The following is a 12,418-nucleotide window of genomic DNA, read 5'->3' as shown; positions in this document are numbered from 1 at the left end:
GATCATTCTCAAATATCTTTGTAGATATATTGTGCATCGAATATTGTTTTGTAGATGATTTCAAAGTAGATGTACATGGTTCATTGAATATAATGTAGATGTGTAGAGCTACACTTTGCATTGTAGATAAACTGATTTCGATTTGCAATCAAACGATCAATCCATACGCTGGGGGAATCATAGGCCACGATAATAGTATGTACGAATGGGGCGATGCCGATTTGAATTGTTGGGTGACGCTAACGGGCATCGAAGGCCAACAGATGGTTTTTCACTTTCGGGGCTGGCCATTCCGCGTGGTCGGTTGGAACGGTTCAGTAGATTGCGTAACAGCATTCGTGAAGATCTACGAGGTCTTCAACGGAACTGCAAAAAAATCAGCATCGAAGACAATTTGCGGTGTCGGTACTCCTGTTGATTTTTACTCAAACGCTACTGTCTTCAAAATTCATTTTTATGTTGCCGCGCCACCGAAATCACCCGCCGTAAGAACAATGCTAACGACCAACACCGCAACCTCTTTCGCAAGTTCTCCAAAAACCACCGAGGTCACATCATCGTCCGCAAGTATAAAAAAATCGACAGAAGCTACAACCACGTCTGCAACTACTTCTACGACAAGTGAAGGAGATACGCCGTCGACAGTCTCCGATAGCACGGGTCAAACATCCACGCTGGCTGAATCAACCAGCGCCTCTTCGACGACCGTGACGCTGACTTCACACACACAGACCTCCGCGATACCAACAACGACCAAAGCATCAACATCAACACCAAGCCCAGCAACTACTTCAACACTAACGACCAAACTGACCGATGAAAGAGATCTGCGTCTTTGGTTTGAATACACATCCTTTTTCATCGGTAGGTCCTGTTGCTCAAACGTATCTAAGTCTAGTGTTTACGTTTCCTGATTTAGTAAATTTTGAATATAGGTGAAATGTTGTAAATCTGATCAAGCATTCAGTGGCGGATACGGAGGGGTATCTGTGGGGTCTAGACAACCCCCTTAGATTTTGGGGGTCCTTTGAAAATTCTATAGCCAAAAATTCTGGACTGAATATGCAGAGTTTTGTTCGGAAGAAAAGTCAAAATTAAACTTGAACAACTGGAAAAAATATCAATATATAGCTGTTTCGCCATTAAAGAAGTTCTTAAAATCGTGACAACGAAATCGCAGCAAAGCTTGGAAAAAGGCCCCCTTTCCGTTGACACTGGATCCACCCCTGGCATTAACAACGTCAACTCCCTCTTCATGAGTGAATATAGAGTAGCCAAATTAATTGCATAACCAACGTCAAGGTCTCTGAATGAGCAGATTGTGCCATCTTAGGTGACTGCAAAATGGATAAATGGTATATCCAATGTAATAACAGCCGATGCGTGGGTAAAACGCTGAAATGTGACGTGTCGTTGTCAGATAATTGTCGTGATGGAAGTGATCAAAGCGTGTACAGTCCTTCGTATTGCGTAGTCAAACCCACGACTACTATTTCTACTACTGAAGCGGCAACTGCAACGACCTTGCAACCCGAGGATACTCCAGGTACGTTAATTTCAAACGGAAATTTTTCGGAAAATGGTACATGAACAACATCACTAATAATGCGGTAATAATCAATGATATTTCAGCACCGTTTGCTGTTGATTCTCTAAAACCGCTATGGGCAGTTTTAGGATCGCTTATCGCGGCGGCACTCCTGTTCTGGTGTTGCTGTCGCCCGGGATTCTTGCCGTGGAGACTCGCGCGTTTAAGAAACGTCGCATGCAATGGTTCTTTTCGAGCGTGTGGACCATGTCGATCCGGGAATATTTGCCGCTCAGGTGGCTGTTGTGAATGCTTTAGTAAACCGCAGAAACCCTTCATTCAAGGTAATTTCTTCCAGGGCGGCCCACCCTGATTCTACAATATAACGATTTCATCATCCAGACAAACGTTCTTTTTTTCGTGAATTTTACTTTCCAAAATACGTAATGAATCTCAGATAAGGCTTATGTTTTGAACAGTGAATCAGAACCAGCTAAGTGCCAGTTGGCTAAAATAACATCGGATAAACCATTCATATTTCCAACTAAGTACTTCAATCTAAACAAAAATTCTGTAAATTCGACCGCCGATCACAAAACTATATCTGTACTTCGATCTCATAATCAAATCCCCTGTTTCGCTCCCGGCAGGTGTGGTGGGTTTGTAAGGGACACCAAATCGAAACAAAAATCTAATCTATCAAACAAATAGATAGCACGATCAATCCCTATTTTAAGATAAAAAGACAAAAATAAGTTCTTATTCCCTGTTCAAAATAGATAACCTTGTTTTCGTCAAATTTCCGATCATGGACTTCCGGTCTCACGTGATGTTTTTCTCTAGTGATGCAGTGGTCTATCTACTTTTTGCAGGAAAAGTTTATAAAAGCAGCCTACCAAACATTAGGGTTGGAGACAAGCCCCCGGAAAAGTGGGTTGACCATGCAAATGTTGACGGAGGGCATATCCGAGAAGGAAGATTCTAGATTTTCTCGAATAATGTATCAATAATGTAATGTATTGACATAATCAAAAATAATGTATTGTACTAGTATACGGTCTATGCATGTTAGTTACCCTTGAAACTAAACAAGAAAACTAACTTGAAAGTTTATTGACTTGAAAAATCGCACATATACATCGCTTAATAGATAATATAATATGGATTGAATGAATTGACTGGCAACTTACTAAACTACTGGGGCCAGTTGCACAGTCGAGACTTAAGTCCAAAATCGGTCTTTAATCTGAAGACTGGTCTTAAGTTGTTAGATTGGCTATAAACTAAATTGGTCTAAGACTGGTCTTAAGTCTATGCCATGACTATGCAACCGGCCCCAGGGGCGGGTCCAAAGGGGTTTTAGGGGGTCTCGATCCACATGCTCCTTATTCGAAAATGCTTTAGTAATGTGATAGTGATATCAATCGTATATTGATGATGAAACTGACCACAATTTCGTGGTATCGATCGCTGTTTTGGCGTCTGCCAGAAATAGTAGGTAGTGCACACATTTTGACCCTGACTAACATTCTTTTCTCAGGAGAATGTATTTTTCATTGAAACATAAAGAATATACTTGGGAAAACACTGCCCTATGTTCAAATTTCTGGATCCGCCCCCGAGCCCAAAAATATTGACGACGTAGAGTCTTTCAAAAGTAATCATCAATCAAAAATGAAATCAGAGTTATGAAATATATTTTATTACAAAATAAACGTGAAAATTGACCATATTGTGATTGTTATTTTGAAACGCCAATTTTGATGACGTAGTGCACATCGACTCGCACAGAACCCCAACGCATACGTAGGTATCAATGTATATAAACATTATTGTAACGGTTGTTATGGCATAAAAACGGCATGTTGTAGTATTTAGCTAAATTGTTGCCACATTGATTCATTGAATGAATCAGCCAATAGAGGTTATTTATTATTGACTTGCTAACCAACTCCATTTTCTGTACATTTTTCAGATCTGTGCGTATTTTGTGGGAAGCTACTTTGTAAAGATTGAATTTTTAGCGATTTATTTCATCAACACGAGTACTAGATTTCAGCCACAACCGGGAGCAGGAAACATACGGCGGTGATTTATTATTTTGAGTCGAATCGAATGATTAATGATGTCTGGGGGTCGGCGCGAATTACGTTGATTCGGTACCGTATGTTCGTATTCACAAATATCCGCAGGGGTAACGACCTCGTAAAAATATACGTAAAAATATTGTGACATTGAAAATTTTTTGAAAATTTATCCCCCGTGAACAGTTAGGTTCGGAAAGAAACGAACGTATAACATTTGAACTCAAATCGTCAACGGCACGTATTCAAAAGAAACGACCATATGCCAAAACCGTATGCCAAAAATATCGCGGCCTTTTCGGTCATTTTAAACAATATCCAAAATGGACCTCGACCTCGACGATGATTTTAATTATGATGTCAATAGTCAAGTAGCTTTGATCTAATCTAATCTTCATAAACCTAGGACTTTTGAAGGATAGGTCGGCCCTTTGATGTGATGCTTCAGTCGTGTTCTCAAATGAAATGAAATTCAAAAAATCCAATCGTCAGGACTCAATTCAATATTCTCACACGTCGAAAAATACATTTCGATCATACGCTGAATAAAATCAATTCAGCCCGTATATTTTTGATGATAGTGGAACATAGTTTATTCGTAGCTTATCGAAATGAGGCGATTATCTATAGAAATATGACACCGAGAGTTTATGATCAAACATTCGGGCAACGAAATCATTACGCGAAATTCCCCCTAATGATTTTGTCCAACTGTCCTGTCAAAGCCCCATATATCACATTTCTTTTATCCATTCAATCATTTCTTTTATTCAGGTCATTGATATTTACAGGCAATATTTATGCCAAGTCATAAATCATTTCGCTTATAGATTAGTTTAAGTATAGAATCCCAGCACGGTTTGCGTAGCTTTCTTCGCGCGTTCGCTTGTTGATGATCACACTTCAGTTTTGGTTGTGGAGGACTTTCCGCTGCGGCAAAGGGACCGCAACCGCTTAGCAGCGATACTAGAAGAACCCAAAAAGAAAAAGGAGAAGAAATGGTGTCTGAACCTAAAAGTATATGATTAATGAACTAATGACTCACAAGCAAGATTTCCTCCAAGCCGTCAAGTGATATTGTGTTTATGATTGATCATCGTCCACGGAGCGCATTCAAGTACGGTTAGGCGCAGATCGGTAGGCGGAGCTACGAGGTGATTAGTTTAGGCAGCTACACAACACTTTTGACAATGATGGATGGGGAAAAGCGATGTTCAAAGGCACCGAAAACAAAATGCGCCTCGGCACACAACGCGTAAAGGCTATCATTCGACGAACAGAAAATAGCCGGTTAAAAACCGAACCAGGTCGGATAGATGATTTAGTAGTTATGTCAGCGCCGCGAAGCAGCACGTACACGCGCGTATTCTAACGAAAAGTGTATTTTATCCCCTGCAAGGATTTTGTCGCATCCGTATAAGCGCTGCTTTCTATCCTTTGATGTAGCCGGTGCGCGTATTGATCACTTATCGTGGAGTAGCTCGGATAAACAATCGTACGTTCAGTGTAGCTATCCAGCTACGCGGCTTCAGCAGCAGAAGATGCGAGTGTTGCCGCTTTTTTTTCTCGTGACCGCGGTCGCACCGATGGCTTTAACGCTACAGGACCACCGTGACTCCGAGCATGGGCGTTGCGAGCCGATCACCATACCGCTATGCACGGACATGGGATACAATATGACGAGGATGCCGAATCAGATCGGACATCGAAACCAAAAGGATGCTGCAATACAGGTACATGAATTTATTCCACTTGTAGAAATTGGCTGTTCGAAACTTTTACAGTTTTTCTTGTGTTCGCTGTACGCGCCTATGTGCACCGAACAGCTCGACGAAACTTTGATAATTCCCGTGTGTAGATCGATGTGTTTGGAGGTAAAATCAAAATGCGAACCGGTACTGTTGAAGTTCAATTTTCGATGGCCGAGCATGCTGTCCTGTGATAACCTACCGGAGAGGAACGACCCGACCAACTTATGCATGGAAGCCCCCAACGTCGCCGAGGAAGCCGGAGGCGGCGCCGGCTTTGACGAAGGTCTCCTGGACCCGGACAACAGCGAATGGTACAATCTGTTGGAAGTATTGCGCGGTAAAAGTAGCGATGTTTACGATAAAGCGATACTGAAAGGGGTCGTAAAGCCGACCGTTAAGCCGTGGTACACGCACCAGCCCGATACGTGCCCGGATAGATTCGTCCACGTCGATAAGGCTTACTCGAACGACTCTTGCGCGCCCAGATGTGATACGGACGTGAATTTCCGAACCGACGACAAAATGTTTGCCGAAATCTGGATGACTGTTTGGGCGTCGTTGTGTTTCATAGCCACCACGCTTACTGTGCTCACGTTTTTGATAGACACGTCCAGATTCAAATATCCGGAGAGACCTATCATTTTCTTGTCAATGTGCTACGCTGTTTATTCTGGTGCCTACATTCTAAGGGCCGTGACCGGTCCAGACGCTATAGCCTGCGATCGAGGCCGAAACGACCAAGTGTTCTTGATCCAAGAAGGTTTAGAGAGCACTTGGTGTATTATTGTGTTCCTTATATTATATTTCTTCGGCATGGCTAGTAACCTATGGTGGGTCATATTAACTTTAACGTGGTTCTTATCTGCTGCGAGAAAATGGGGCCAGGAAGCCATCGAGGCCCTGAGTAGTTACTTTCACTTGGCCGCCTGGGCCATTCCCGCCATCAAGACAATCGTCATACTGACCATGCGTCGTGTTGATGGCGATGAACTTACCGGACTCTGTTACGTAGGCAATCAAGATAGAAATGCCTTGGTTGGCTTTGTTCTAGGGCCTCTATTTGCGTACTTGATTATCGGCACTCTGTTCGTATTAGCCGGTTTCGCGTCGTTATTCAGTATTCGTAAGGACCTCAAGCAAAAGCACGAAGGCTCGAACATTCGTAAATTAGAGAAACTTATGGCGAAAATCGGAGTGTTTTCCATTTTATACACAGTCCCGGCGATGTGCGTAGTCGGCTGTTACTTTTATAAATACATCAATCTAGACAAGTGGAAGAAAATAGCCATGTTGTTAGATTGCCGAGCGATGGGACGCGGCGTGAAAGACTGCCGGCTCCCGCAGTCCATACCGAAAGTGGAAGTATTTATGTTGCAGATATTCATGAATTTAGTCGTCGGAATAACGAGCGGCATGTGGATATGGAGTTATAAAACGTGGGGCTCGTGGAAGACGTTTTGTGTGCGTAGTTTCACGCGTAGGAAGTCGAACATCCCCACGTACATACCCCCTTCCGGCCCGCAGAACATAAACCACCATCACCACAAATCGAAGACGCGCGGCCACAAGTCACTCTCGAAAGGGGCGACGTCTCGTGTGTGACATAATATCTAGTGATTTGATGAAGAGAAACCTCTATCGAAAGAAATATTGGCTGTAAACGAACTAAATGTCATCTATACATCTATAGACATGTAGGAATTACCATCGGAACTGGCTTTGGAAGTCCAACGACAAGGGCTAGATTTTTTAAAGTCAAATGATAACGTCTGTGTATATATACATATTTATATACATACATATACGGTGGAACAATATCGCATATCAATTTCATAAATATTTACAAAACGGAAACCGATTTCGGCATAACTGCACATAACCCGGGGGCACGAGTGTTTGTATAAACATTGAGGGCCGCGTCTCTTGCGCAGGATAAATATTGCCTAATCCAATTTGAAGCCGGCTATCAACGAAAATCAGCGATATTCAGTGTAAATACAGATTATTAAAGCTCATTGCGTACATCAAAATTCAGATTGGCAAATTGATCTTGAAATGTTTTCATGCGTGTTTGCGGTACCTGATTATCATTGCTGTATAAACTCGACGGATATATTACAGTGTAGTGCGTGCACGCATTGAAACTAAGCGGCTTTTATGAAAATAATCGTTCCCCTCTCTCTCGTATGTTTTGGTTATTTCAAACGAAGGGCGATAGCTTTACAAAGCCGTTCTTTGACTGAAAAATGACAAAATGGCCAACAATTCCTACGGTGAATGGCGATATTTTCTCGTCGCAAATTAACCTCATTTTACCCTCTGTATCGTTTTCTTTTCGGATGATTTGCATTGCTATTCATTCTCCGTGCAGCAGTCGACATTCTTGAAGAGCGATACGACTTATTATTCGTCCCTCGAAAAAGAGAGCCAAGCGTTTTGTTCCACTTGTTTGTATATTTGTGTGCGGTTGAAATAGCATTTTCAAACAAATTTGTTTTTCTTTTATGAGAATATTTTACGATTTCGAATGTCGAGTCAAGTCATATATCGAGATTACATCAGTCTATATAGCGTGTAGATGAAACCAACCCCACATTCGTCAGAAGAAAACTTGGCGAGGACATTTGCAGTTTTTTTCTTTTATTGTGGGTTAAGTGTTTCGCCATATATATATTACCTGTTAAAATACGATATGAAGCATGAAGCAACGTCTATGTGGAAAATATACGATGTGTAATTGTAAATGAAAAAAAAAGATCGTCTCAAAGTCAGGGAGTCGAACTCACAACGCGGTTGTTCGATATTGCCTGACTTCGACTCCCTGGCGATATAATTGGTCAGTAAATCATCTGACGTCTATATAAAAAAAACAAAGCAGGGGTTATTTCGTATTTGTGGTTAGAGTGCAGGTGCCAGAGAAATTTCCGCCATCGGCGATATGTAACATGATACGATAGCATTATAAATGTGATTACGTGAAACTTTTTTGTCTCCGGTATTTCTTATATGGCTTAGAGAATATTATATTGTTTATGAGGAAAAAACGTATGCGCAGTCTGGCCGTCGAGTATATATTCCATAATATTCTTGAATAGGTTCCCAATGGCGTTTTATTGACAATTGTACGCCAACAACAAAACGGCGTCTCATGTGCGCTTGTTATGCGCCAGCCGGTGCGTGCGCATAAATTTTCTTTTTCTTTCCGTCTCGATGATATATTACCGTTTGCCACAGCTCTGGTCGGAAACAAGAAAACAACCGATGTTCTACACACGTACTATACGTTCGGTCGAGGAATTCGAAGCCGTAATTATAAGCTACGGTGCGCCGTTTGAAAATTTACGGTCTTATACCGTTCAATTAGATTGTTTAAGCGCGTAAATCAAGGCTTTTTGTTCGTCTGTCAATATACGCTTAACGTACGTTCGCTTCGTAAGCCTGTACACAACACCTTTTTAAAATGCGCAACATGCAATTATTTTATTATGAACAGTCGAAATGTCATTTCGAAATCATGTTATTTTCAATCGGTGTTTTTTTGCATAATGCGACGACACCGCCGCTTCGAGAACGAACTGTCGAACTTTTCTTTCACATCGGAACTGTAATTATAGATTGAAAGTGTTTAATCGCTCCACGTCAATTATAAAGAATTCCTTATACAACATGTATATGCGTTGATAGTTTATAACGAAGAACCAAAATGATGGAGTAACGGTCACTTTGCTGACTAATCATGATTCAGAAAGAATTAGAAGATTTTTGCCTCGATATTTAACGCGTTGGTGTGTTAAACGTACAATTAGTAGTATATAATATCGAAAATACATGTATTTTTGATGTACCGAATGTAATCATTTCTCGTAGATGAAACGAAACGATATCTGTCGATTTATTATTTAAATGTAAAGATAGTTTATTTTCATTGACGATTGTCATTATGTAAATACGTACGAACCGATGAAATACACACTGTTGCATTTTTTTAACAAAAAGAAAATAAAAATTCAGTATTTGTTATGCCTTAGAAAATGTACGTTGTTTCTTTCGCATATTGAGTAGAAGTTTTGCCCGTGTTGATACAGGATACCTAGGAGCCGTGTTTCGGGTGCCTTGGCAGATATTTTCTGAGTTCATGATTTGCTAAAATAATGTCGACATAGACCGGGCGCAAAATTGACGTTTGGCATTTATGTTGAATATCTATACTCAAGTATGCTTGTATACAAATGTTATAAGACATTTTGATCGAAACAAGAACAGTTTTCCCTCACGGGCTACTTTTCAACTCCACTAAAATATTGATCCGCGGCTAGGCCTATGCGTGCCACGTGCACGTAAGTTCATACGTAGAGAAAAGTCCTTATTCACGAAGCACTCCTAACTAAACGTGACACGTAACTTACGGGTGCTTCGTGAGTACGGTCCCCAGCTTAGCGCCGGAGTGCACTTCATTCTTTAGCAACGCTTATTTCTATAACGAACAAATGAGCTGATACTGTTAACAAAGAAAATAAGACTTAAGATACAATAATATCGAAGGAAAGAGGCTTCGTTATAATTCCAAAAGTAAAATCGTATGCTGGGTTCGCTTGACCGAAGAAAATCATACTTTGCAGGGACGACACGAAATATTGTTAGCCATCCCATTGCCACATCATTCTTTGAAAGGGGATTCTACAGTAACGAACACTTGAAATCCTAGTCCGGCTAAGGATGTAAGCTGATTAAGATTGATTGAAATGAAATATCTGATGCTCCACGGCGAGACTCGTACTTTTTTTAAATAATTTTCAGCCTGTTATGTCCCAGTGCACCCAGACTTACCCTCATCAAATAATGCCTCGGGCTTGAACTGTCCTGCTTGTCGGTTTGAATTGTGCATGATAAAAAGGAAAACATTTTTTATCTGTCAATCAAGATTTGGCGGTTATCACACAAATTATATACTCGACCTAGAATACGAAGATCAAAGCGTTTCGCCATTTGTTTAGCTAGCTATTTGTACTGATACAACAAAACGTCGGCGCTCGGTCCGACCATCAAACCACACATACACTCGAGAAATGTTCTTATCACTATATTCAATTTACTATGTTACTGATGATGACGGCGAAATCTGATGGGATGCGAGATTTTCAGATGCCCGTCGCTATCATAAATGCAGTTAAAGCATTGACCTCCGCGTACACGACCCTACTCGATTATACACGGCCCCTGAATTAGTTAAACCCCGCTGCCGCTAATCAGCGATAGCCTCGTCGTCGTCCATTTCGAATTGGCCAAATTGAATTTACGCCGAACCCGTTGTTGATCATCTGCGGAACTCATTCGAATGTCCACTCAGGACGGTCGGCTCGGTGCGTTGATGCAACAGTTAAATCATTCGATTAATTACGACGAATACAGATTGAACTGATATGCGTATCTCGGTGTATTATGTATATACTTCTTGGTTCGTTTTACATCCAGCCGAGAAGATTGCCTTTCTCTCATAACACACGCATTGAACAGATGCATAACCCTTCTATAATATGTTCTCATCTTTGTGTTCAATGCTACAAAAAGATAAACAACGATGGATTGATAGTTTTGCGAGAAAAAAGCCCGAGAAGAACTTAAGAGAAATCGCGCGCTACCATTTTTCAAAACACACGCTAATATTAGAGAGAATGAACATGCCTAATCGGATTTGTGTGATCGTTCACTGGCTTGGTGATCGAATCAATGCTACAACGGTTGTTTTTTGAAATTCTGAGCCAGTTTAAGCGCCGAATAACGGCGTATTCGGTTGATATGCACGCCTGTGTATCGCTGTTTTAACACCGTTAGGTACGTCTTGACAGCATTTGCATACTTGAAAAATGATGCCCTTCAAAATCATGATTGATGAAGTCTAGAATAATGCGTTATTTTAGTATGGTTCACAGGGTCGCATACCACACGAGGAGTCATTAATAATCCTGTTCCGTACGCCTTGACAAAGGGATGTGCACTAGCAGCTGGTACCAACTGAAAACTCGGTCTCCCCCGAAATACAGAAGCCATTGGATACACCTTGGAGTAATCATTGCTACACAGTGCTCGCTGTTCTTTGGTGTTTGTATCAGGGCGAACGAACATTGAAGACTCGAGACAAAAGTTGTTTCATAAACAAGGAAATTATAACTCAAAAGTTTATTGACGCGTTGAAATGACAACTTGTATATATTTTGCTTGATATCGTCGATAACAAATGATATGATATAGATGATATAATATAATGCACCTGTTCTAAGTTATTGTGTATTTGAATATATCGATTTTGGAATTGAATTGACTGGTAACTTGTCTACCCTGATATCTTGATGACGTAGTGCACGCTCCCAAAAATCAATTATCAAATCAAAAGTGTATTGTAAATGTTATGGTTATTTAGATCCAGAACATGTTTTGAAAGTATCTTCTCTGTCTGTTTGTAATTTTTGTCATGGCACGAGTGCATTATATTCGATACGTAGGCTATAGGCAGGCGCGGATCCAGGATTCTTTCCAGGAGGGGGTTCATAGAAAATGTTAATGTTAAGGCGACTAAAATCTCTAATGATAGGGGGCTTGTAGGGGCATATTGTTTGGCCAAACATAAGATGATATGGTACCGATTATGTGGTACTTTCAACCAGCTTTGTCTTGAGTAAATTCCTTCCAGAAAACGACTAAAAATTCTTTTGGTAGCTGAGCGGGGGGTCACGACCCCTGAACCCCCCTCTGGATCCGCGCCTGATCGGCTAGTTGCCCTAATCAGGAAGACGTTGGTAAGAGGAGTCCCAGCTCCCAATCAAAGCATCCTGGCCTTAACACCTCACAAAACAGAGTTTTGAGGATTGCTGTGTGTTCAGCCCGGTATATTTTCTCTAAAAAGAAAAGCGTTAACTGTGCGGATAACGGTGCGAGCATGGTCAGCACTCTATTGGTGAAACCTCTACGAGTCCGCGGCGAAACGCATTATCTCGACATTTAGTTCGTTTGTTTATCTCGGCAGTCACTAACGATGACAGCCAATTAGCCAAGGCATA

The 12,418-nt window shown here is 41.2% G+C and overlaps 1 protein-coding gene across 1 annotated transcript; it reads left to right on the top strand.

Annotated features, from left to right (window-relative positions):
* The first annotated feature begins 5,053 nt into the window (after positions 1-5,053).
* On the top strand, positions 5,054-9,299 carry LOC141907485 (frizzled-9-like). The gene has a single exon (XM_074797144.1). It carries the CDS (start codon positions 5,154-5,156, stop codon positions 6,963-6,965), a length of 1,812 nt encoding a protein of 603 aa, XP_074653245.1. The 5' UTR covers positions 5,054-5,153; the 3' UTR covers positions 6,966-9,299.
* The last annotated feature ends 3,119 nt before the right edge of the window (positions 9,300-12,418 follow it).

This window comes from Tubulanus polymorphus, chromosome 1 (assembly GCF_964204645.1).
Source record: "Tubulanus polymorphus chromosome 1, tnTubPoly1.2, whole genome shotgun sequence".
In the NCBI taxonomy this organism is placed as follows: domain Eukaryota; kingdom Metazoa; phylum Nemertea; class Palaeonemertea; order Tubulaniformes; family Tubulanidae; genus Tubulanus; species Tubulanus polymorphus.
Note: the sequence above shows the minus strand (reverse complement) of the source record. Positions and strands in the feature narration are given on the sequence as shown.